Consider the following 22,344-nt stretch of genomic DNA (forward strand, 5'->3'; position numbering starts at 1 on the left):
AAGCCATTGTTCCTGTTGACAGCTTAGGCTCTTTGCCTAATTTGATGAATTTATTCCATTTGGGCTTCCCAGTACCGGTCCTCCTGCACCCTCAGGTTTATGGTTTAAATATTTGGCCACTTACTAAGCTTTCATCCAATTCCAGGGCTTAGGAGTAAAATGGAACACCTGAAAAGGCTATCATTTTTCTTGACTATCTCACAGCTATCAGGTGGAAAGTTCTTGCAGGGCCCAGGAATCCCACCTTACCTTCTCTGACTGCTAAAAGACATCTATAGGGGGATGCAGTTCTACAGCAGCTGGGATACCTTAGAGGCTGATATAGTTAATTCTCTACTGTTTTCTTGTCTACGCCCTCAATAAATGACTGGTCCTTTTGCCTCAGCCTCTTACTGCTTACGCCTTCTCCATGCTATACCTACACCTCCACAATGCAATTGCATCATACTGGGGCCCCAACACAGAGCCATTCCAAGTACCTCAAAGTGAGAACCAATTTAGGGCAGGGGGATTTTTGCCTCTTAGGCCTGTAGCACCTGGCTGGGACTTTGTACCATGTTTACTACACTTCTTGGATGAGTTGTTTTAAAGCCCATTAACCACAGACGGTCTCGGATCTCAACATTCAGTAGACTCAGCCAACATGCCTTTGTGTATCTCAGCCTCTAGTTTCTTTCTCAGACGGCCATTGGAGGGCAGCAAAGCAAACAGGCGCATAGAATAGGAGGCGATTTCACAGGAAGCAGACAGCTAAAACCTACCTCCAGCTCTGCTCACAAGGATGTTGTTACCTAACAATGGCACCAAGCCTCTAGAAGAGATATCATAGAGCTGGGATGGGATTTGTAAGAAGAGCCAGAAGTTCCTCATAGAGATACAGTACTACTATTCAGAACTGTTTCCCATATTTGAAGACTTACTTTATTTAAAAATTCAGATTTCCAGGTTCCACCTCAGACCAACAGAATCACTCTCCAGGGGAAGGGCCTGGAAACCTGTATTTAAGCTTCCCAAGATTCTTTCAAGGCAAATTTGGGACTTTTGTTATGGGCGCACTTGACCCCATATCTCATTAGAAAACTTTCTATTCTGAATGGATATTTTGAACACGTCAATGGAAATGGCAGGAAGAATGGCTTGGAATCTCTAGCAAAGGACTGATAACTAAGGAACTAAGAACATGGCAGAAGGTTATGTGGGGGCTGGGGTAAAGAAAAAGGGGAAATCAGCAGTCAGTAGTACTCAAACTAAAAGTCAGAAATTAGGAACTAATTTCTTACTGCTGTCCCTGAAAAGAAATATATCTAAGTCTCTCCCTTAGTTTATGTTCCAGATCAAAGAATTTGGGAAAGGAAAAGACAGAACTAGATTAACACTGCACCCTGCAGAGAAATGTCCAAAGCTCATGGGGGAAGGGGCACTGTTTCCTTCAATACCCCTCACCCTATGCCATTCCTTAGTTCCACTGTGGCTAAGGTTCCTGGGTCTCCTTAATGTTCCAGCCAGAGAGAGATACTTGTGAAGTACGCATAGTTTTGCTCTGTTACTTCCAGTGGCTCCTCTCTTTGGAAGAGCTTTTATTTTTGACTCAACAGTATTTTATACCAGTATCATCCAAAAACCACACCAACATTTCCTCATCACTGCATTTTACTTTCTTGGGGAGAGGACAGGAGGGAGGCAGTAAAAACAGGGTCCCACTGGAGTCTCTGAAGTGTATAAGACTGGCAGTATAAGGATGGGATGAGATGGCCAGGCAGATTAGATAGAAGGTCCTCAAGATTCCTTTCTCTACTGATTTGTATACTCTAGTGAAAATGATATGACATATGTACAATTGCCTAGCACACGGTATTCAATAAATGTTAGCTGCCTTTTCTAGCAGGGTTCTCCACAGGTTAGGCTATACTTAGACATCATCACCCTTCTCCTCTCAGGGAATGGAGCTCACCTAGAAAACTAGGGAACTAAAAGGGCAGTAGTTTCGGTAATACAGTTGGCTAGGTAGCTCAGTGCAGGGCAGCACTGTCTCCCCATCCTCCCCATTCCACTATGCCAGGATGGGGCTGAGAGCAGAGTTCCCCAAGTGGCTTCCCTGAGGCCTAGCCAGCTTATCCTAGAAGATTCCGTGTGGAAGGCTGTGGGCTGCAACTCTCTAGTGCACAGTCCTCTCTTTTTGACGATGATAATCTGGGGAAAAGGAGGAAAAGAGCAGGTTATCTTCAGGTTTTAGCCCCCAGTTCCCCATCGCCAACTTGTGGGGCTTCTAGTAACCAGTATTTAAAGAGTTCCTACCCAGGGCCCTCCCAGGTAAGTAAAAAACAGAGTGGCACTTACTGTAGGGAAAGAAGCGGACACGCATGCTGATTTCACGGGCTGTCTTCAGGATCTCAACAGCCTGGAAGAAACATAGCAGCTTGTACAAATGAAGAGATATGACTCAGCACAGAATCATAACAGCAGGAAAGTAGTTTGCCACTCCAACCTTCTAGGTCACTAAGAGCTGCTTCCCCCTGGTATACTTCCTCAGGAGAGAGTCCTATCAAGTTACAGATTAGGCTAATCTTGTCCAACTTGTCCTACCTGGGATGGCTTCCCACCTCACCACAGCCCAAGTGCTCTGCTCACCTTGCTGTGCTCAATATCTTGGAAATCCACATCATTCACAGCTAGGACTTGGTCCCCTTCCTGAAGTCCTGCTCGATGGGCATCAGAGTCGGGAATGACCTGTTGGTAAGAAGAGAATATATGTGATGGAGGTGGGACAATTTCAAAGACTGTAAGTGAAATTGAGTGCTACTCAAATGTAAGGTGCTATTGGGCTCTTTTTGTGTGTGTGACAATGTAGGGAAACAGATGGCTTGCCAGGTGGGAAGTTTTAAGTGGGAAAGGGTGTCCCCATTATGCCCCTTCTATGAGTTTACCAAATAATCCTTTTCCCAAGCCTTGGGACATCAGGGTTCTGCAATCTGATAACTTAACAAAGGGAAGTAGCTATTCATATTGCCTACCAGGTGCACATACCTTGGAGATGAAGATGCCTAGCTGGGAGGCCTTTCCTCCTCGGATGTTAAATCCCAACTGTAAGACAAGAGCACAGAATGGAGACTCAATATAGACCACAAACACAAGAACATCTAGTTGTATCACTGTATGATAGCTTGGCTTGTGTCCCTCAGAGAGAAGTCAGAAGTTGTGGAAGTGGTATCTCAGCTTTTCTGCCAATAAAAGGAAGTTTCCTTACCTTCCTACCTGCCTCCCCATCCATCCTCCAACCATGGCCAACTTCTGGGCCTGGTAAGGACAAATCTAGCCTGGAATAAGATGCAATTGTTCCACAAGCTCACCTGAGCTCCAGGGGGTTTCTTCAGTGTGACAATTCGGGGCAGAAACTGGGTCAACTCATTATTGTAGTCTGGGTGGTATACCCTCTGAAAGACACAGCAAGCCCAGAAATCTTATTACCAGTCTTAGATTTTATACCCACCTTCATCTGGAACACAAATGCATCACCCTAAAGTCAGGAAAAGGTGAAGTCATGCACTTAGTTTAAGAAAAACAGGTAACACTGTCCAAATGGGTAGACAGATAGCATGGGGAAATGCTAGCAGCTCAGTAGCTCCCGACTTCTTTACCTTGACAAAATGGAAACTAGGTCTCTGAATTTCCAGAATTCTCTGGTGTGAATGAACTCTAGCCGTAGGATTCCATAAGAAGCTCCCAATGGGCCCAGTTGCTGAGAATCCAACTTCTGGGTCCCCTGGCTACAATAAAGGCTAAGATTCACTCTCCAATGAACTGTCTAACCCTGCCATCCTAACTTTCATACATCATCTCATGCCCATGGGGGAAAATCCCCTACTCAAGGGTATAGATGGTTCCCACCTCATGAGGAGGAATCCATGCTGGAGGATTCTCATAGGCAGGCAGGAAAACCACTGGGTAGTCATCATAAGGAATCCGGTTGTCCATCTCCAGCAAGGACCTGGAATGGAAAGGTGAATCAAAGCTGACCAAAATGGTTTAAAAAGGACAGCAGCCAATCAAGTTTCACAAAACAACCCCAACTTATTTCAAGGCTGTCAGTCTACAGGCCCAGCCCACTTCTAGGTGATAAAGACTCGGGGAGAGAAGGAAGAAAAAAGATGGAAGAAAACTATTAACTTTGCTGAATATATGGATGCCAAGCAACCTGCTAGGTGCTCTACAGAGATAATCTTTCTCACAACAATCCTGCAAAACAGATGTTACCGTCTTCATTTTAGAGAATAAGAAATCAGAATCGCGTCTAAAAAAATGTGTCTACTTTCGAAGTCCAAGGGAACGCTGACTCCAACTATCCACAGGTACTCGGGAGAAGGCACCGCCCCCAGATTCCCTAGATGTGATCAGTAACGGTGGCAGTCCCCAGATCGACGCTTCCCTTACCACCTCCCACTTTCCAGATCCCTGCTCCGTATCCTGCCTGATTCCAGCGCACACAACGCGATAAATGCCCAGCCCCTCACCCTCCGGAAGGTCGCAGCCACCTCAGGCTCCGCTCACCGCCAATCCAGCCTAGGAACCGGAAGCGTATGCCGGATGGGTCGAAAAGGGGCGGGGTCAGGGTGCGGCGCGCAGGCGCTCCTCTCGCCAACGCGCCGTCCTGCGCGCGCGGACGTGCGTGCTCCTCCCGCAGGCTGTCTGCACTCCGATTGGCTGGCGCCTCCAAGACCGATTTGAAACTTGGCGGTTAAAGCTCCTGTTGGAACAGGGCGGCAGGAGACAAGGGAAGGGACACTCAGTTTGGTGAGTTAAGGGAGCACACCTTAGCTCAGGATCTGCCTTTCCCGGTACGCTGGAGCTTTGGTTCTTTGTCGTCGTCTCCGCTGGGGGTTTTCCTTTCCACTTGAGACGCCACTTCGCTCTCTTCAGTGTGTCGGGCTGATGGGCAGTCCTGTCGTGGCCAGGTCTGCGGGAGAGGGTCCCTCCTGAGGAAGCGATCTCGCTGGGGGGAGGAGGCTGCCACCGCTGCCGCTGAGTTCCGTAACCCACCCCACCCTCTGAGGAGGGCCGGAATTGAGGGAGGACGCCCTCCCACCCTGCCGACCTATCAAGGTTCATCAGCAAGCATCTTTTATTTATTTATTTATTTATTTATTTATTTATATGTTTATTTCTGCAGAGACGGTGTTGAGATAGGATCATGAAGGAAGAAGTGAAGGGAATTCCTGTAAGAGTGGCACTGCGATGTCGCCCTCTCGTCCCTAAAGAGATTAGCGAGGGCTGCCAGATGTGCCTTTCCTTCGTTCCCGGGGAACCTCAGGTGCGTGCGTAGCAGGGTCCAGGGCCTGCCTCTGAACAGCTGGGGCCAAATGGCAGTGAGGGGCGTGGTTTAGCCTTTCATTGTCCTTACTTCTTGTCCCTTGCCTTCTCTAGGTGGTGGTTGGTACTGATAAATCCTTTACCTACGATTTTGTGTTTGACCCCTCCACTGAACAGGAAGAAGTCTTCAATACAGCAGTAGTGCCACTCATTAAAGGCATATTTAAAGGTAAGACTTTAATTCTTGAAACTGTTCTTGGGCATATACTATGTGTCAGGCACTGTGCTTGCGTGCTGCAAATGCAGGAATGGATGAAACATGAGTTCTGCCTTCAAAAAGCCCAGAGCCTAGGAACTAATACAGTATCATTTGTGAAAGTCGCTGTACCCTATACTGTTTTATACTGTATTTGCTTTCTTTGGTTCTGCTCATCTTTGACTTGTATATATTTTTGTTTGTTTTCCCTGGAACCTCATTAGAGTCTAAGCTCTTTGATGGGTGCTGATAATGATCAGTGTGCCAAGTAATTGAGACCCAGGCACTGCAAAGCCTGTTGAGGGATTCAGACATAAATAACATAGCTTCCTGGCCCTGGAGGAGTTCAAAGTCCAGGGGTAGGAGTGAAAGTAGATGATTACATACATAATTTTAAATACATGAAAAATTGTAAACTTTTTGCACCTATCTTTAAGAAGAAATATTTTAAAATTTGAAAATATAAAGTAGTCCTGCTATAGAAGTAGCACTGGTTTCATACAAAGTGGTTTGAAAATCAAAAGGATGACATCTCTGTTTGGGGGATTTGAGGTGAATTTCACAACATAGAGAACCTTTGAGATAGGTCTTGAATGATGAGTAGAGTCTTTTAGGTGAAGAAGATTTCCTAAATCCCCTGAATACTCTAGCCAGTTAATGATCTTTATTGCCAAAGCTAAGGCTTTAGTGTTGTTGGAGACCATAGCAGGGTTTTGAAGAAGGGAGCAGTGCCTTAGAGGTGTCTGGTTGTTCTAGGACAGTGGTTATTTAGGATTCAAAGCAGAGAGCTATTTAAAAGAAGTGGAACCATGGTGTACGAGTCTGTTAAAGTTGAAAGGGACATTTGTACATCATCTAGTCTCACTTTCCATCCAAAGAAAAATGCTTTCTAGCAATATCTCTAAGTGAACTTCTAGCATCTGTTTAAAATTTTTTTCTTTGACAGGGAACTCATTGACTCACAAGGTAGTCCTATTGATTGGTTTTTGGACAGCTCTAATTGTGTTAGCTTATAATGAGGTGAAATTTGCTTCCTGGTAATTTCTACCCAGTGTTAGTTCATCCCTCTAGACAAACAGAAGCCTTCTTCCAGGCAACAGCTATTCACATTTTTTCCCCTTTTTTAATGATGTCATGGCTCAGGGAATGTTGAACACTTTGTTTCAAATTTTAAAAATATTAAAGCAATAATCTCAAACTTGTAGAAATGTTGTGAGAACAGCATAAAGAACTTTTTTTTCCTAAACCATTTGAGATGAATTGTTGACCTGATGCCCCCTGAATACTTTAGTGTATATTTGCTACAAACAAGGACTTTCTCCTACGTAACTATAATACAACCATCAAAATCATGAAATTAGCATTGCTACATTACTACCATCTAGTCCTCAGACCTCATTTAAGTTTTACCAATTGTCACAATAATGTCCTTTATAGCAAAAGGATCTAGTTCAACATCACAAGTTGTATTTATTTGTACTTCCTCTGTGGTCTCTTTCATTCTAAAACTTCTTCAGTCATTTTTTGCCTTCCATGATCATGACACTTTTTAAGATCACAGGCCAGTTATTTTGTAAACTGTTTCTCAATTTTGCTTTGTCTGATGTTTATTTATGACTAGATTTGGGTTGTATGCCTTTAGCAGGACTATCATAGAGGTGGTGCTGTATCCTTCTCATTGAACCCTATCAGGCAACACACGATGTTGATTGGTTACGTTACTGCTGATCTTCATTCTGATCATTTGATTAAGCTGTTATCTGCCAGGCTTCTCTGCTTCTATAACTTCTATAAAGTTAGTCTTTTTCCTATTTATATATTTGGAAGACCATTATCTGTTTCTGTCTCTTTTCTAATTAATCACCACTCCTTTCCTTTAGCCATTCCTGAAGCAATATGGTTCCCAGATCCTTCATTATCTGGTCATCCTCCTCAGAATATACCTTCACAGCTTAGTAAGAGCACTATAGGTCTACTTTCATATTTTTAACTTGAGAAACAATGAAAATTAAATTATAGTCTTTAGAGTCAATATAAGGTAGAAAGTGATCTGATATGTATGTGTTAGGTTAACATTGCTCTCAGTTGCAAAGACAAAGCAAGTATTTTTTAGTCAGCTCAACAGCACCCTCTTGTACTCTGAGTTCCCAAGACCACAGAGCCCTGAGTATTTTATTAAAAGTATTGAAACTTAGTTTCCCCAGTTGTTACAATATGCACATATCTGTGGTATTGCAGAAGATTATGGAATGTTATTCTCTTGCTCCCTAGTCATACCAGGTGATACTAGCAATCTGTTACACTGAAAATCTCAATTTAACATCTTATGATCTTTGAGAACATCCAGGTTTTCGTTTAGACAAACAAGTTATTTTAAAAAGAAAAAAAAGCAAAGGATATATATCACATTGAATCATACTTAAATGATGACATCTCTATGAGAAGCCTGATAATATGGTCCAGATGCAGTCTGAGAGTTCAGATAGGGAAGGGATGCTTTCACTGACTGTACAAAGCAACTTTGTTGCCTTTTCAAATGAAGACTGTTAATCAAAGAAATACACACTGGAATCCCATCTATTTATGCAGCTTCTAAGACTTTCATTTAATTCCCGTAATTTAGAATTGCTCAAAGTAGAGAGAAAGTAGAATTATAAAGTTCTGAATGGCTTTTTTGACAGTGACTTGGCAGTCATACCTTTAAGATTTTTACTTCCCAGCTTTTTTTTTTTTTAAAGATTGGCACCTGAGCTAACATCTGTTGCCAATCTTCTTTTTTTTTCCCCTTCTTCTCCCCAAAGACCCCCCCCCCCCCCCGTACGTAGTTGTATATTCTAGTTGTGAGTGCCTCTGGTTGTGCTCTGTGGGACGCTGCCTCAGCGTGGCTTGATGAGCAGTGCCATGTCCGCGCCTGGGATCTGAACCGGTGAAACCTGGGCTGTGAAGCAGAGCGCGCGAACTCAACCACTCGGCCACAGGGCCGACCCCCTACTTCACAGCTTTTAAGGGCTATCAAGAAGGGCACACGTTCTGGGGTTGGTATTTTTCTTCTCTGCTTATTTAGAGTAGCAAAAAGTCATAGCACCCATATAACTTTTCTCTGTTATTCCTAAGAGACCCTTGTCTTAAGAGAGCAGTCTCAGTTTTGTTACAAGTAATTGCTGAAGGAAATGGAGTATATTGATTGGATGAAAATATTTCAGCACCACTATGCATGTGACTTCTGTTTTGCCAGGATACAATGCAACTGTCCTGGCCTATGGGCAGACTGGCTCTGGAAAAACCTATTCAATGGGAGGTACATACACTGCAGAGCAAGAGAATGAACCAACAGTTGGGGTCATTCCTAGGGTAATACAACTGCTCTTCAAAGAAATTGATAAAAGGAGCGACTTCGAATTTACTCTGAAAGTATCATACTTGGAGGTAAATGATTTATCTTTATTCTGAATTCAAATTTATCTTTGGGTAGAAAAATAAATCCAAATCAGGTTTTTCCTGGTATGACTCAAATTAGTAAATTGCATTTTTTGTAAATTACATTTTAATAAATTAGTAGAGAAAACTTACTGGCTCGGTTGGATTTGGCTGCTATCCAGTTCTTTCCTTGTTGTCAGACTAGTCTGTTTAATCTGATAGGGGAGTGGGTATTACCATATAACAAAGATGATAGGAATTCTTAAGTTCCAATTTGGCCTCTGTTATTGATTCCCTATAGAGTCTGTAGAAAAATATTTCATTTCCCTTCAGTGTTTTGAGGCTAAGTGATAATGCTGCTACTTCATGAAGAATGTTATAAAAATTGAGTGAAGTACTGAGCTGTGTAAGTGATGATAGTGTGTGTTTATTCAACAGATATTTATTGAGTACCTACTATGTTATAGGCTCTGTTGTAGGTACTTGGGATATATCAGTGAACAAAACATGAAAATCCTTATCCTTGTGGGTGTTTTCATTCTGGTGTGTATCAGTATACAAGTAGATTGACCAGTTATATCTAACCTCAGGACACCAAAAACATGTGTTTAGGGAAATTATGCTTCTGGGAAACTAGCTGGTTGGTTCCATAGCAGTGAAAAGATGTCTTATCTTTAAGGAGCAATAATTAAACTTATTTTATTTAAGCATGCAGGGGCCGACCCGGTGGCACAGTGGTTAAGTGCGCATGTTTGGCTTTGGCGGCACGGGGTTCGCCGGTTCGGATCCCGGGTGCAGACATGGCACCACTTTGCTAAACCATGTTGTGGTAGGCGTCCCACATATAAAGTAGAGAAAAATGGGCACGGATGTTAGCTCAGGGCCAGTCTTCCTCAGCAAAAAGAGGAGGATTGGCAGTAGTTAGCTGAGGGCTAATCTTCCTCAAAAAAAAAAATTTAAGCAGGCAATTATAAATTGTATGTGAATACTTCATCCTGAAGTTGAATCTTAATATGTTAATAGATATAAGACGTGTAGAGTTGGAAGATGGGGAGTTAAACATTATTAAGATTAGCCTTCTTGACTCTCTTGATTAACCCAGTTGTGGCCAAGGTAATTAAATGTAAAAATAACTTAGGAACCTGGTATGTTAAATAGTAGCAACAGCAATAATAGCAGACACATATGGTGCTTACTATGTGCTAAACACTGTTCTAAGTAGTTAAAGTTCTGGTTGTTGTTGAAATATTGGTTGCATTTCTCCCTTTGCTTCCCTCTTCCGCCCTCCACTAAAGACCTGTTACTTATATTTTAACAAAATCATTGAGGATGACGCTTTTTTTTTTTTTTAAAGATTGGCACCTGTGCTAACATCTGTTGCCAGTCTTTCTTTTCTCTTCTCCCCAAAGCCCCCTGGCACATAGTTGTATATTCTACTAGTTGTGAGTGCCTTGGTTGTGCCATATGGGATGCCACCTCGGCATGACCTGACGAGCGGTACCATGTCCGCGCCCAGGATCCCAACGGCTGAAACCCTGGGCCACCGAAGCAGAGCACGCAAACTTAACCACTCGGCCACAGGGCAGGCCCCAGGGTGATGCTCTTATGACACCATTAAAGAACTGAATTTGGGCACCCGTGTAACTTTCTGTTGTGTCTGCTATTCCTAAGAGACTCTGTTTTAAGAGAGCAGTCTCGATTTTGTTACAAGTAGTGTGTGAATTCATTCTTGTAAATATCAGGTGATTACATGTAGGGTTACAGTCATTTTCTTAATTATAAAAGTAATATGTTTGTTGTAAAATAAATACTTTAATATGGAAAGTCACAAAAAATTTTTAAAATCACCTAGGATCTCATCACCTCACAATTACCACCGTTAACATCTTGTTTTTACCATTTTCTTTTCAACAATTTCAGATTTACAATGAAGAAATCTTGGATCTTCTTTGCCCATCTCGTGAGAAAGCCTCTCAAATAAATATACGGGAGGATCCTAAGGAAGGCATTAAGGTGTGTTTGTCTCTCATTTGATGTTATTAAAAAATGCTGGCCACTACTAAAGTTCACATCCCTTTTATTTGCCACTGTGGTTTTAAATGACTACTAACATCTCAGTCTTTCCCATTTTGTGAGGTCTTAATTCTCTTTGTTAATCTAGAATTCCTAGATGGGAGCCCTTGTGGGGAAGGAAGTACAGAGTTCTAAGACTAGGCTGTCCAGGATAGTAGCCACTAACCACAAATGGCTATTTAAACTTGAATGAACTGAAATTGAGTAAAATTTAAAATAAGTCCCTCAGTCACACCAGCCACACATCAAGTGCTCAATAGCTACATGTGGCTAGTGGCTACTGTATATGGACAGCATAGATATAGAATATATCCATGGTCATAGAAAATTCTGTTGGACAGCACTGTAATGGACATTGTGCTAGACTGTGGGATGATGTTTAAAAAGTAAAATAATATGAACATTTTTAAATTCATAAATACTGTAGGAAGAGGAAATCGTTTATTTGAAAGGCTTCTGTCACATGATACAGGTAGAGGATGAGGAGGTATAGCTGAACAGAAAGTTTGAGGCCAGGTTGGGAGACTTTTATATGGCATTGGGTCAAATCCAGGAGCCAGTGTTGAAAACAAGCAGAGCTTGAGTATTCAGGAGTGGGAGATCCAAGGCTAGAAGTGGATGAGAATACGTAGTACAGACTTAGGAAAATGTGGTAAAATAATGTCTTACCCATCTTCCTCTCCTTCCTCTCTTCCCTGCAAGGAAAAGTTGAAGGTTTAGGGTACAGGTGCCTGAGGGGCAGGTGTCTGTGCTTCTCAATTTTTTTTTCCTTCTGAGTTGTTAAGTCATTAGCCAGGTACTAAAACAAGGCTTGAGGGATCAGAGCTATTTTGAAAACCTGATAGGCTTGGAATACAGGAAGGCAGTTTGGATGGTGGGGATAATACACCTAGGCAAAATGCATGCTGTCCCCAGAAAGAATGTTGGTGCTGAACCAGCTCTTGACCAGCTTCCAAGATCTTTTATATGCCCCATGCCAAGGCAGGAATAAAATCCCAAGCATTATTTGAGGTGAAATTTGCAATACAAAGAAGTGTGAGTTTCTGACTCAAATTGAGGTGGGTAAAAACAAGTTTGTAAACACTGTTCAGATGGGATGAGTGGAATCTAAGTAAGTAGAGAAAAGAAGTAAGAGCATTCTGGTAGTAAGGAATAGCTTAAGCAGGAAAGCAGAAAATATACTCCTGGGGGTAATAAGACTACACCAGTCTGTCTAGATTAGAGGGTATGGGTTGGGAAGTAAGAGGAGATATGTTTGGACCAGATTATGAAGCCATGCTAAAGAGCTTAGCTTCTATCCCTGTGAACAGTATATAAGCTATTTACTACTTACAAATGAAAGATTGCTGTGGCTACTGTTACCAAGTTTTTATCTTATGTGTATATTTTTCCAACTAAGTTAGCTCCTGGAGGTTAGGAGAATATCTTAAAATCTCTTTATATCCTTATTATCTAGCACGGGGCTTGGTAGTTTGGTGACATTTTAGGAAGCAGGATTTTATGAAGACTAAACAGAAATGGGTTGAAAAGGAGAAAGACTAGGATGAAGAAGGCCTATTGGGGAAACTTTGCCTTATTTTTCAGGCACGAAGTAATATGGGCTTAGACTAGGCAAGTAGATGTGGAAAGGAAAAGGAAGCAATGGATTCAAAAGAAGAATGACTAGGAGTCGGTGTTAGATGAGATATGGAGGAATGGAAGGAACTGAAAGCAAATCTAAGGTTTTGAGAATAGAGATATTAATAGAAATGAAGAAGTAGTGAAGAGAATGAGTGTGGGTGGAAGGAAGATGATTTTGGTTTATAATTTATTGTTTTCAAAGCATAGGTAGCAGGCAATTAGAAATAAAGGACTAGAAATTTGGGCCACAGATGTAGATTTGGGAGCTATGGAGGAATAAAATCATAGCATATTGAGTCTACAAAGGACTTTGTAATCATCTAGTTCAGTCTCTAGAGGCTCCAAGAAATTTTAACTTGTACGAATTCTCTTGGTTAGAGATAGTACCGAGCCTAGGACCCTGTTTTCCTGGCTTCCTAATCCAGTGGAAACTGTACCGTGCCATTTCCTCTAGTGAAATGAGATGTAAAATGAGTCAGAAGTATAGGGAGGAGCATAGGGTCACATGGAGGAGAAAGTAGCAAAGAGAAATACCATAGCTGTTTATGTTGCCCTTGCTGTCCTTGACGCCAAAGCTTACCTTCACGTGGGGCTCCCTGGAAGGCACCTCTCCATTGCTACCCTAAAATCTAGAGATCTTTTCTAGCTCCAGTATTGGCTGGCGCCCTTGTTTTGGAAGTCCTTAGGGGAGATTGGAGACCTTGGTTTGCAGTGATCACAGAGTTTCTGGTTAAAATAGTCCCCATTACCACAACTCTTCTGTTTATTGACATTCTACTGGAACATCAAGGCATTATTGTTTTAAACCACCAATCCTTATGTTTCTGATGAAGTACTTGAAGTTGAATGATAAGGGAATTTTTTCTTTCTCTGAATTAGATTGTGGGACTCACTGAGAAGACTGTTTTCGTTGCCCTGGATACTGTTTCCTGTTTGGAGCAGGGCAACAACTCTCGGACTGTGGCCTCCACAGCTATGAACTCCCAGTCATCCCGATCTCATGCCATCTTTACAATCTCCATAGAGCAAAGAAAGAAAAGTGACAAGTAAGTTACAGTTTGAAGAGTCAAGCTTTTTAACATTAGTTCTACTAAAGTTGAATATTAGGTTGCTTGTTCAATTGATTTGACAAATCATCAGACCTAGTAACCAATGGAGCCCGTTTTGACTGACTCGAAAGAAGATAAGAGCCAGCAGGTCAGCTTTGATACTCAGCTACCCCCAAGCTTGTGTACCATTCTCACTTGTGTCTTCTTGTCATTCCCACAGGAATAGCAGTTTTCGCTCTAAGCTGCATCTTGTAGACCTTGCTGGATCAGAACGACAGAAGAAAACCAAGGCTGAAGGGGATCGTCTAAAAGAGGGTGAGAGTAGTTAAAGCCACAGTTGTAGATAAAAACTTCTAATACCCTTATTGGTATTACTTGGTGTCTTGACTGGGATATTTCAGGTCATATTTTAACAGTAGCTGCAATCCACATTTGAGGCTGATTTCAGAAATAGTGAAAAATTGTTTCTTTCCTTTGCACTCATTTTCTAATTTAGGTATGAGATTTGGATCTGGCCCTTGGTTTGATTTCATCTGGTTCAGGCAAGTTTTAGTTTTAGTTTTGTTTTGTTTTACCCCCATTACTTATGATTAAAATCAATATCCTGATTCTGTCATCTCAAGTATTCACTGTCCTTCCCAGATGTTGTCACTTATAAACCTCATCAGCATGGTTTCCATATCTTCGTTTAAGTTGTTGATTATCAGTGAGGAAACTCCTAAGGCTAGAAGGACCCCACGGTGTATGCTATTAGAAACTTTCGTCTAGCATGATGGTGACCTAGTAATCTGCATGCTTTGGGAATGGTCTTTCAAGCAATTATTAATCTATCTAACAAGAATTAACAACCAGCTCTTGTTTCTCAACTTTGCACTTAAGGATCTCATAAAAGATTTTGTCAAATGGCTTACTGAAGTCCAGATATACTATGCCTACCATATTTCTCATAGCTACCAGCTTAGTAACGGTACAAAAAAGAAATAAGGATTAGCCTAAATTTACTTTTTCTCAGTGAATTCAAGCTGGCTTCTAGTGCTTATTCTTCCATTTCTAGGTTCTTGCAAGCCATCCCTGGAATGATCTAGAAGACTTATATCAAACTTACTGGTTTGCAATTCATGGAATTAACTTTTGCCTCTTTTTTTTGAAAATTGAAATTATATCTTCCCAGTCTTCTGGAACATCTTTCTCCACGGTTCCTCAAAGATCGTTGACATAGCTTCACTGTTCTCGTTTGAAGTTACTCTCAGTTCTCTCAGCTAGAATTCATCTGGTCCAAGATATTTGAACTCTTATTAAAGTAGTTGAGTCCTCATTTACTACCTCTTTACTCATTTTGGCCTTCAGTTCCCTCTTAGGAACTGAGAAGGCAGAAGCAAAAATAGTAATTGAGGAATTTTCTCTCCTTGTCATTTATTATTAGTATACTGCTGGCACAAGGCAGAGACCTATTTCTTCATTCAGCTTTTTGTTCTGAATGTATTTAAAAATGCCCTTTTTGGTCTATGTTTGTACTTTTAGATTTAGCCCTCTTAATACTATTTTTAAAGGTTCTTATGCCTCTTTTATCTTTTTTTAGGTGTGCAGTTCTGAGGGTTTTTTTTAACAGCTTTATTGAGACATAATTCACATACCATAGAATTCACCCATTTAAACTGCACTTCAGTGGATTTTAGTATATTCACATAGTTGTGCAACCATCACTACAATCTAATTTTAGAACATTTTCATCACCCCCTCCCCCACCAAAAAGAAACTCCATACCCATTAGCAGTCACTCCCCATTCCCACCCCCTTCTCTAGCCCTAGGCAACCACTAACCTATATTTCATATAAATGTAATCATGCAATATGTGGTCTTTTGTGACTGGCTTCTTTTACTTAACATAATGTTTTCAAGGTTCATCCATGTTGTTGCTTGTATCAGTACTTCATTCCTTTTTATTGCCAAAGAATATTCTATTACATGAATATATTAAGTTTTTATTCATCCACTGATGGACATTTGAGTTGTTTCCACTTTCGGTTATTATGAATAACGCTGCTATGAGCATTGATGTACAAGTTTTCATGTGGATGTATGTTTTCATTTCTCTTGGGTATATGCCAAGAGTAGAATTGCTGGGTCATATGGTAACTTTATGTTTAACTTTTTTTTTTTTAATATATTTTTTTTATGTTTAACTTTTGAAGAGCTGCCAGACTTTTTCACAGCATGTGTACCATTTTACCTTCTTACCAGAAATATATAATGATTCTAATTTCTCCATATTTTTACTTTTATTATGTCTTTAATTATAGCCATCCTAGTGGGTGTGAAGTGGTATCGCATTGTGGTTTTGGTTTGCATTTCCCTAATGATTAATGATGTTGAACATTGTTTCATGTGTGTATTGACAATTTGTATATCTTCTTTGCAAAACTGCCCATTCAGATCCTTTGCTCATGTTTTGATTGGGTTATTTATCGTTTTATTGTTGAGTTGTGTGTGTTATTTATATATTCTGGATACTAGCCCCTGTCAGATATATGCTTTGCAATTTTCCTCCGATTCTTTGTTATTTTTTCGCTTTATTATGGCGTCCTTTGAAGCACACATTTTTAAAATTTCAGTGAAGTCCATTCATCCATATTTTCTCTTGTTGCTTGGGCGTTTGGTGTCATATCTGAAAACCTTGCCTAATCTCAGGTCACAAAGATATAAGCCTCTGTTTTCTTCTAAGAGTTTTATAGTTTTAGGTGTTACATTTAGGTCTTTGATTAATTGGTTTTTTTTTTAATTAATGTTATGATAGATTACAACCTTGTGAGATTTCAGTTGTACATTATTGTTAGTCATGTTGTGGGTACACCACTTCCCCCTTTGTGCCCTCCCCCCACCCCCCCTTTTCCCTGGCAACCACCGATCAGATCTCTTTGTCAATATATTAACTTCCACCTATGAGTGGAGTCATATAGAGTTCGTCTTTCTCTGACTGGCTTATTTCGCTTAACATAATACCCTCGAGGTCCATCCACGTTGCTGCGAATGGGCCAATTTTGTCCTTTTTTATGGCTGAGTAGTATTCCATTGTGTATATATACCACATCTTCTTTATCCAATCATCAGTTTCTGGGCATGTAGGTTGGTTCCACGTCTTGGCTATTGTAAATAACGCTGCGATGAACATAGGGGTGCAAGGGACTCTTGGGATTTCTGATTTCAGGTTCTTAGGATAGATACCCAGTAATGGGATGGCTGGGTCATAGGGTATTTCTATTTTTAACTTTTTGAGAAATCTCCATACTGTTTTCCATAGTGGCTGTACCAGTTTGCATTCCCACCAACAGTGTATGAGGGTTCCTTTTTCTCCACAACCTCTCCAACATTTGTCGCTCTTGGTTTTGGATGTTTTTGCCAATCTAACGGGTGTAAGGTGATATCTTAGTGTAGTTTTGATTTGCATTTCCCTGATGATTAGCGATGATGAACATCTTTTCATGTGTCTATTGGCCATATTCATATCTTCTTTTGAGAAATGTCTGTTCATGTCCTCTGCCCATTTTTTGATCGGGTTGTTTGTTTTTTTGTTGTTAAGCCGTGTGAGTTCTTTGTATATTATGGAGATTAACCCTTTGTCGGATAAGTGGCTTGTAAATATTTTTTCCCAATTAGTGAGCTGTTTTTTTGTTTCAATCCTGTTTTCCCTTGCCTTAAAGAAGCTCTTTAGTCTGATGAAGTCCCATTTGTTTATTTTTTCTATTGTTTCCCTCAACTGAGGAGTTATAGTGTCCGAAAAGATTCTTTTGAAACTGATGTCAAAGAGTGTACTGCCTATATTCTCTTCCAGAAGACTTATTGTTTCAGGCCTAATCTTTAGGTCTTTGATCCATTTTGAGTTTATTTTGGTGTGTGGTGAAAAAGAATGGTCAATTTTCAATCTTTGCATGTGGCTGTCCAGTTTTCCCAGCACCATTTGTTGAAGAGACTTTCGTTTCTCCATTGTAGGCCCTCTGCTCCTTTGTCAAAGATTAGCTGTCCATACATGTGTGGTTTTATCTCTGGGCTTTCAATTCTGTTCCATTGATCTGTGGACCTGTTTTTGTACCAGTACCATGCTGTTTTGATCACTGTAGCTTTGTAGTATGTTTTGAAATCGGGGATTGTGATTCCGCCAGCTTTGTTTTTCTTGCTCAGGATTGCTTTAGCAATTCGCGGTCTTTTGTTGCCCCATATGAATTTTAGGATTCTTTGTTCAATTTCTGTGAAGAATGTTCTTGGGATTCTGATTGGGATAGCATTGAATCTGTAGATTGCTTTAGGTAGTATGGACATTTTAACTATGTTTATTCTTCCAATCCATGTGCATGGAATGTCTTTCCATCTCTTTATGTCGTCGTCAATTTCTTTCAAGAAAGTCTTGTAGTTTTCATTGTATAGATCCTTCACTTCCTTGGTTAAGTTTATCCCAAGGTATTTTATTCTTTTCGTTGCGATTGTGAATGGGATTGAGTTCTTGAGTTCTTTTTCTGTTAGTTCATTGTTAGTGTATAGAAATGCTACTGATTTATGTATGTTGATTTTATACCCTGCTACTTTGCTGTAGTTGTTGATTATTTCTAATAGTTCTTCTATGGATTCTTTGGGGTTTTCTATATATAAGATCATGTCGTCTGCAAACAGCGAGAGTTTTACTTCTTCATTACCTATTTGGATTCCTTTTATTTCTTTTTCCTGCCGAATTGCTCTGGCCAACACCTCCAGTACTATGTTGAATAGGAGTGGTGAAAGTGGGCACCCTTGTCTTGTTCCTGTCCTCAGAGGGATGGCTTTCAATTTTTGTCCATTGAGTATGATGTTGGCTGTGGGTCTGTCATATATGGCCTTTATTATGTTGAGGTACTTTCCTTCTATACCCATTTTATTGAGGGTTTTTATCATAAATGGTTGTTGGATCTTGTCGAATGCTTTCCCTGCATCTATTGAGATGATCATGTGGTTTTTGTTTTTCATTTTGTTGATGTAGTGTATCACGTTGATTGACTTGCGGATGTTGAACCATCCCTGTGTCCCTGGTATAAATCCCACTTGATCATGGTGTATAATCTTTTTGATGTATTGCTGTATTCGGTTTGCCAGAATTTTGTTGAGGATTTTTGCATCTATGTTCATCAGTGATATCAGCCTGTAGTTCTCCTTCTTTGTGTTGTCCTTGTCAGGTTTGGGGATCAGAGTAATGTTGGCTTCATAGAATGTGTTAGGGAGTACTCCATCTTCCTCAATTTTCTGGAATAGTTTGAGAAGAATAGGTATTAAGTCTTCTTTGAATGTTTGGTAGAATTCTCCGGAGAAGCCATCTGGTCCTGGACTCTTATTTTTGGGGAGGTTTTTGATTACCGTTTCTATTTCCTTACTTGTGATTGGCCTATTCAGGTTCTCCATTTCTTCCTGATTCAGTTTGGGGAGCTTGTAGGAGTCTAGGAATTTGTCCATTTCTTCCAGGTTGTTCAATTTGTTGGCATATAGTTTTTCATAGTATTCTCTTATGATCCCTTGTATTTCATTGGTATCTGTTGTGATTTCTCCTCTCTCATTCCTAATTTTATTTATTTGCGATTTCTCTCTTCTTTTCTTGGTGAGTGTGGCTAAAGGTTTGTCAATTTTGTTAATTTTTTCGAAGAACCAACTCTTTGTTTCATTGATCCTTTCTATTGCCTTTTTTGTTTCAATATCATTTATTTCTGCTCTTATTTTTATTATTTCCCTCCTACTGACTCTGGGCTTTGTTTGTTCTTCTTTTTCTAGTTCTGTTAGGTGTCGTTTGAGGTTGCTTATGTGAGCTTTTTCTTGTTTAGTGAGGTGAGCCTGTATTGCGATGAATTTCCCTCTTAGGACTGCTTTTGCTGCATCCCAAATGATTTGGTATGTCGTGTTCTCATTTTCATGTGTCTCCAGATAATATTTGATTTCTTCTTTAATTTCTTCAATGATCCATTGTTTGTTCAGAAGCGTGTTGTTTAGTCTCCACATTTTTGCACCTTTCTCTGCTTTTTTCTTGTAGTTGATTTTTAGTTTCATAGCATTATGATCAGAAAAGATGCTTGATATTATTTCAACTCTCTTGTATTTATTGATGTTTGCTTTGTTTCCCAAAATATGGTCAATCCTTGAGAATGTTCCATGTGCACTTGAGAAGAATGTGTAACCTGCTGTTTTTGGATGAAGTGTTCTATATGTATCTATTAAGTCCATCTGGTCTAATTTTTCATTTAATTCTATTATTTCCTTGTTGATTTTCTGTCTGGATGTTCTGTCCATTGGTGTTAATGGTGTGTTGAGGTCCCCTACTATTATTGTATTATTGTTGATGTCTTCTTTTAGTTCTATTAAGAGTTGCTTTACAAATTTTGGTGCTCCTGTGTTGGGTGCGTGTATATTTATAAGTGTTATGTCTTCTTGGTGGACAGTCCCTTTTATCATTATATACTGTCCCTCTTTGTCTTTCTTTATCTGTTTTGCTTTGAAGTCTACCTTGTCTGATATTAGTATAGCGACACCTGCTTTCTTTTGTTCATTATTAGCTTGGAGTATTGTTCTCCATCCCTTCACTCTGAGTCTGTGTTTGTCTTTGGGTCTGAGATGTGTTTCCTGGAGGCAGCATATTGTTGGGTCTTGTTCTTTGATCCATCCTGCCACTCTGTGTCTTTTGATTGGGGAGTTCAATCCATTTACATTTAGAGTGATTATTGAGATGTGGGGGCCTACCACTACCATTTTATGTCTTGTTTTCTGGTTTTCTTCAATTTCCTTTGTTTCTTGTCCCATGGTTTAATCTGTTCTGATGAAGAGCTGCTACTCTCTGTTGTTGTCCTTCTACTTATCTCCTCTGCTCTTGGTTTTGTAGCCCCTTTCCTTTATTGGATTTTTCAGGAATGAGGGTTTTCCTGAGGATTTCCTGAAGAGGAGGTTTTGTGGCAATGAACTCCCTTAATTTTTGTTTATCTGGGAAAGTTTTTATTTCTCCATCGTATTTGAAGGATATTTTCGCTGGGTAGAGAATTCTCGGCTGTAGGTTTTTGTCCTTCAGATTTTTGAATATATCATTCCACTCTCTTGTAGCCTGCAAAGTTTCTGCTGAGAAATCTGCTGATAGCCTGATGGGGGTTCCTTTGTAGGTTAGTTTCTTTTGCCTGGCTGTCCTTAGTATTTTCTCCTTGTCGTTGACTTTTGCTAGCTTCAGTACTATATGCCGTGGGGTTGGTCTTCTTGCGTTGATAAAGTTTGGAGATCTGTTGGCTTCTGTCACCTGAAGATCCATCTCTCTCACCAGATTTGGGAAGTTCTCAGCCATTATTTCTTTGAATAGGCTTTCTACCCCTTTCTCCTTCTCTTCTCCCTCTGGTATACCTATAATCCTTACGTTGCATCTCCTAATTGTGTCTGATAATTCTCAGAGAGTTTCTTCATTTCTTTTTAGTCTTACTTCTCTCTCCTCCTCTGCCTGCAGCATTTCTATATTCCCATCTTCCAAATTGCTAATTCTTTCCTCCATATTATTGGCCCTACTGTTCAGTGCATCTAGATTTTTCTTCATCTCCTCTATTGTGTTCTTCATTTCCAGTATTTCTGTTTGGTTCTTCTTTATCGTATCAAACTCTTTTGTGACATAGCTCCTGAACTCGTTGAATTGTCTATCTGAATTCTCTCTTAACTCATTGAGTATTTTAATGATGGCTGTTTTGAAGTCATCGTCATTTAGGTTATATATCTCATTTTCTTTGGGATTGTTTTATGTGTATTTGTTATTTTCCTTCTGTTCTGGAGATTTAATGTATTTTTTCATATTGCTTGATGTTGTAGATTTGTGCCTCCGCATAGAGATAGAGTTTAGTTGCTCCTTCCACTTGTTTCTGCTGGTGTGGTGGGGGAGCAGCTGTTTATACTGCACCAACCAGGAACCCTATCCGCAGTTGCTAACTGGGCCTGGGCCCCTCCTCGTAGCCACAGTGGTCCTTTGGATTCCCTCTTCTGCCGTGGGGGCCATCACGGGGGGGCTTCAGGCTGCTGGTGCCTACTGTTGCAGCCCACCTAGACGTGCTGCCTCCTTGGGGTCTGTAACGGTGTTATGGGCTTTTCCAGCTGCCAGGGGTAGGATCACTTATATTTGCCGCTCTGTCACTGTTGGCACCCACAAAATCTCACTTGTCCACTATGGGTCGCAGCAGAGCTATTGGCATCTTCTACAGTCTGTGGTTAGCTCACCTAGCTATGCTACTTTTGTCCCGGGGTCTTCCAGCCTTGTGGCTGCCGGATGGGTGCTCTCTACTAGTGCTTTGCAGAGGCTTTCCCTGAGGCTGCTGTGAGCCTGTAGGGTTTCCCCCTAGGCTATGGAGCTGGGTCGCTGGAATTCCACCCAGCCCCAGTCCTGTTCCCCAGGAACTCGGGGAGCCCTTTGCCCTGTCTGGAGGATAGGCGGAGATCCTGATTTCAGTGGTAGCTGGTCAGCTACTGCCCTGCCTGATATTCTCCTCTCCGGGACCCTCCCGGTGTTGTGGATGCTAGGCGTGGCCCCTCCGCTAATAGCAAACAGAGAGTATTGTCTGCTGCCCAGGCGGAACTCTGGAGCTTCCCCTCCGGGCCACAGA

General features: G+C 40.8%; 2 protein-coding genes across 16 annotated transcripts in view; one reads left to right on the forward strand and one right to left on the reverse strand.

The window, feature by feature from the left end:
* Positions 1-1,632: 1,632 nt before the first annotated feature.
* Positions 1,633-4,640, reverse strand: PDZD11 (PDZ domain containing 11). Of its 10 annotated transcripts, none has more exons than XM_044764297.2 (8): positions 4,509-4,621; positions 3,886-3,985; positions 3,636-3,764; positions 3,348-3,431; positions 3,025-3,081; positions 2,629-2,727; positions 2,338-2,398; positions 1,633-2,190 (listed from the first exon to the last, which is right to left on the reverse strand). In XM_044764297.2, the coding sequence occupies exons 2-8, from the start codon at positions 3,970-3,972 to the stop codon at positions 2,156-2,158; spliced, it is 552 nt and encodes a 183-aa protein (XP_044620232.2). In that variant the 5' UTR covers positions 3,973-3,985; positions 4,509-4,621; the 3' UTR covers positions 1,633-2,155. The 10 variants fall into 10 exon arrangements, with proteins under 10 accessions (XP_044620232.2, XP_044620234.2, XP_044620233.2 ...); XM_044764299.2 differs by having other exon boundaries at positions 4,530-4,571; XM_044764298.2 differs by having other exon boundaries at positions 4,429-4,557.
* An 8-nt stretch (positions 4,641-4,648) lies between these two features.
* The window catches only part of KIF4A (kinesin family member 4A), a 122,926-nt gene continuing 105,230 nt past the window's right edge, over positions 4,649-22,344 (forward strand). For 3 of the 6 annotated variants that reach the window (XR_011499927.1, XR_011499928.1, XM_044764277.2), the window contains exons 1-7: positions 4,649-4,788; positions 5,165-5,305; positions 5,419-5,533; positions 8,796-8,986; positions 10,898-10,990; positions 13,550-13,716; positions 13,940-14,034. Coding sequence is in view for 2 of the 6 variants with exons in the window: in XM_044764277.2 (XP_044620212.1) it covers positions 5,186-5,305; positions 5,419-5,533; positions 8,796-8,986; positions 10,898-10,990; positions 13,550-13,716; positions 13,940-14,034 (781 nt within the window). In the remaining 4 variants the exon portion in view is untranslated. Of the gene's footprint in view, positions 4,950-5,164; positions 5,306-5,418; positions 5,534-8,795; positions 8,987-10,897; positions 10,991-13,549; positions 13,717-13,939; positions 14,035-22,344 lie in introns of all 6 variants that reach the window. The other 3 variants (XR_011499930.1, XM_044764279.2, XR_011499929.1) reach the window with 3 other exon arrangements.

Source organism: Equus asinus, chromosome X (genome assembly GCF_041296235.1).
Source record: "Equus asinus isolate D_3611 breed Donkey chromosome X, EquAss-T2T_v2, whole genome shotgun sequence".
Lineage (NCBI taxonomy): Eukaryota > Metazoa > Chordata > Mammalia > Perissodactyla > Equidae > Equus > Equus asinus.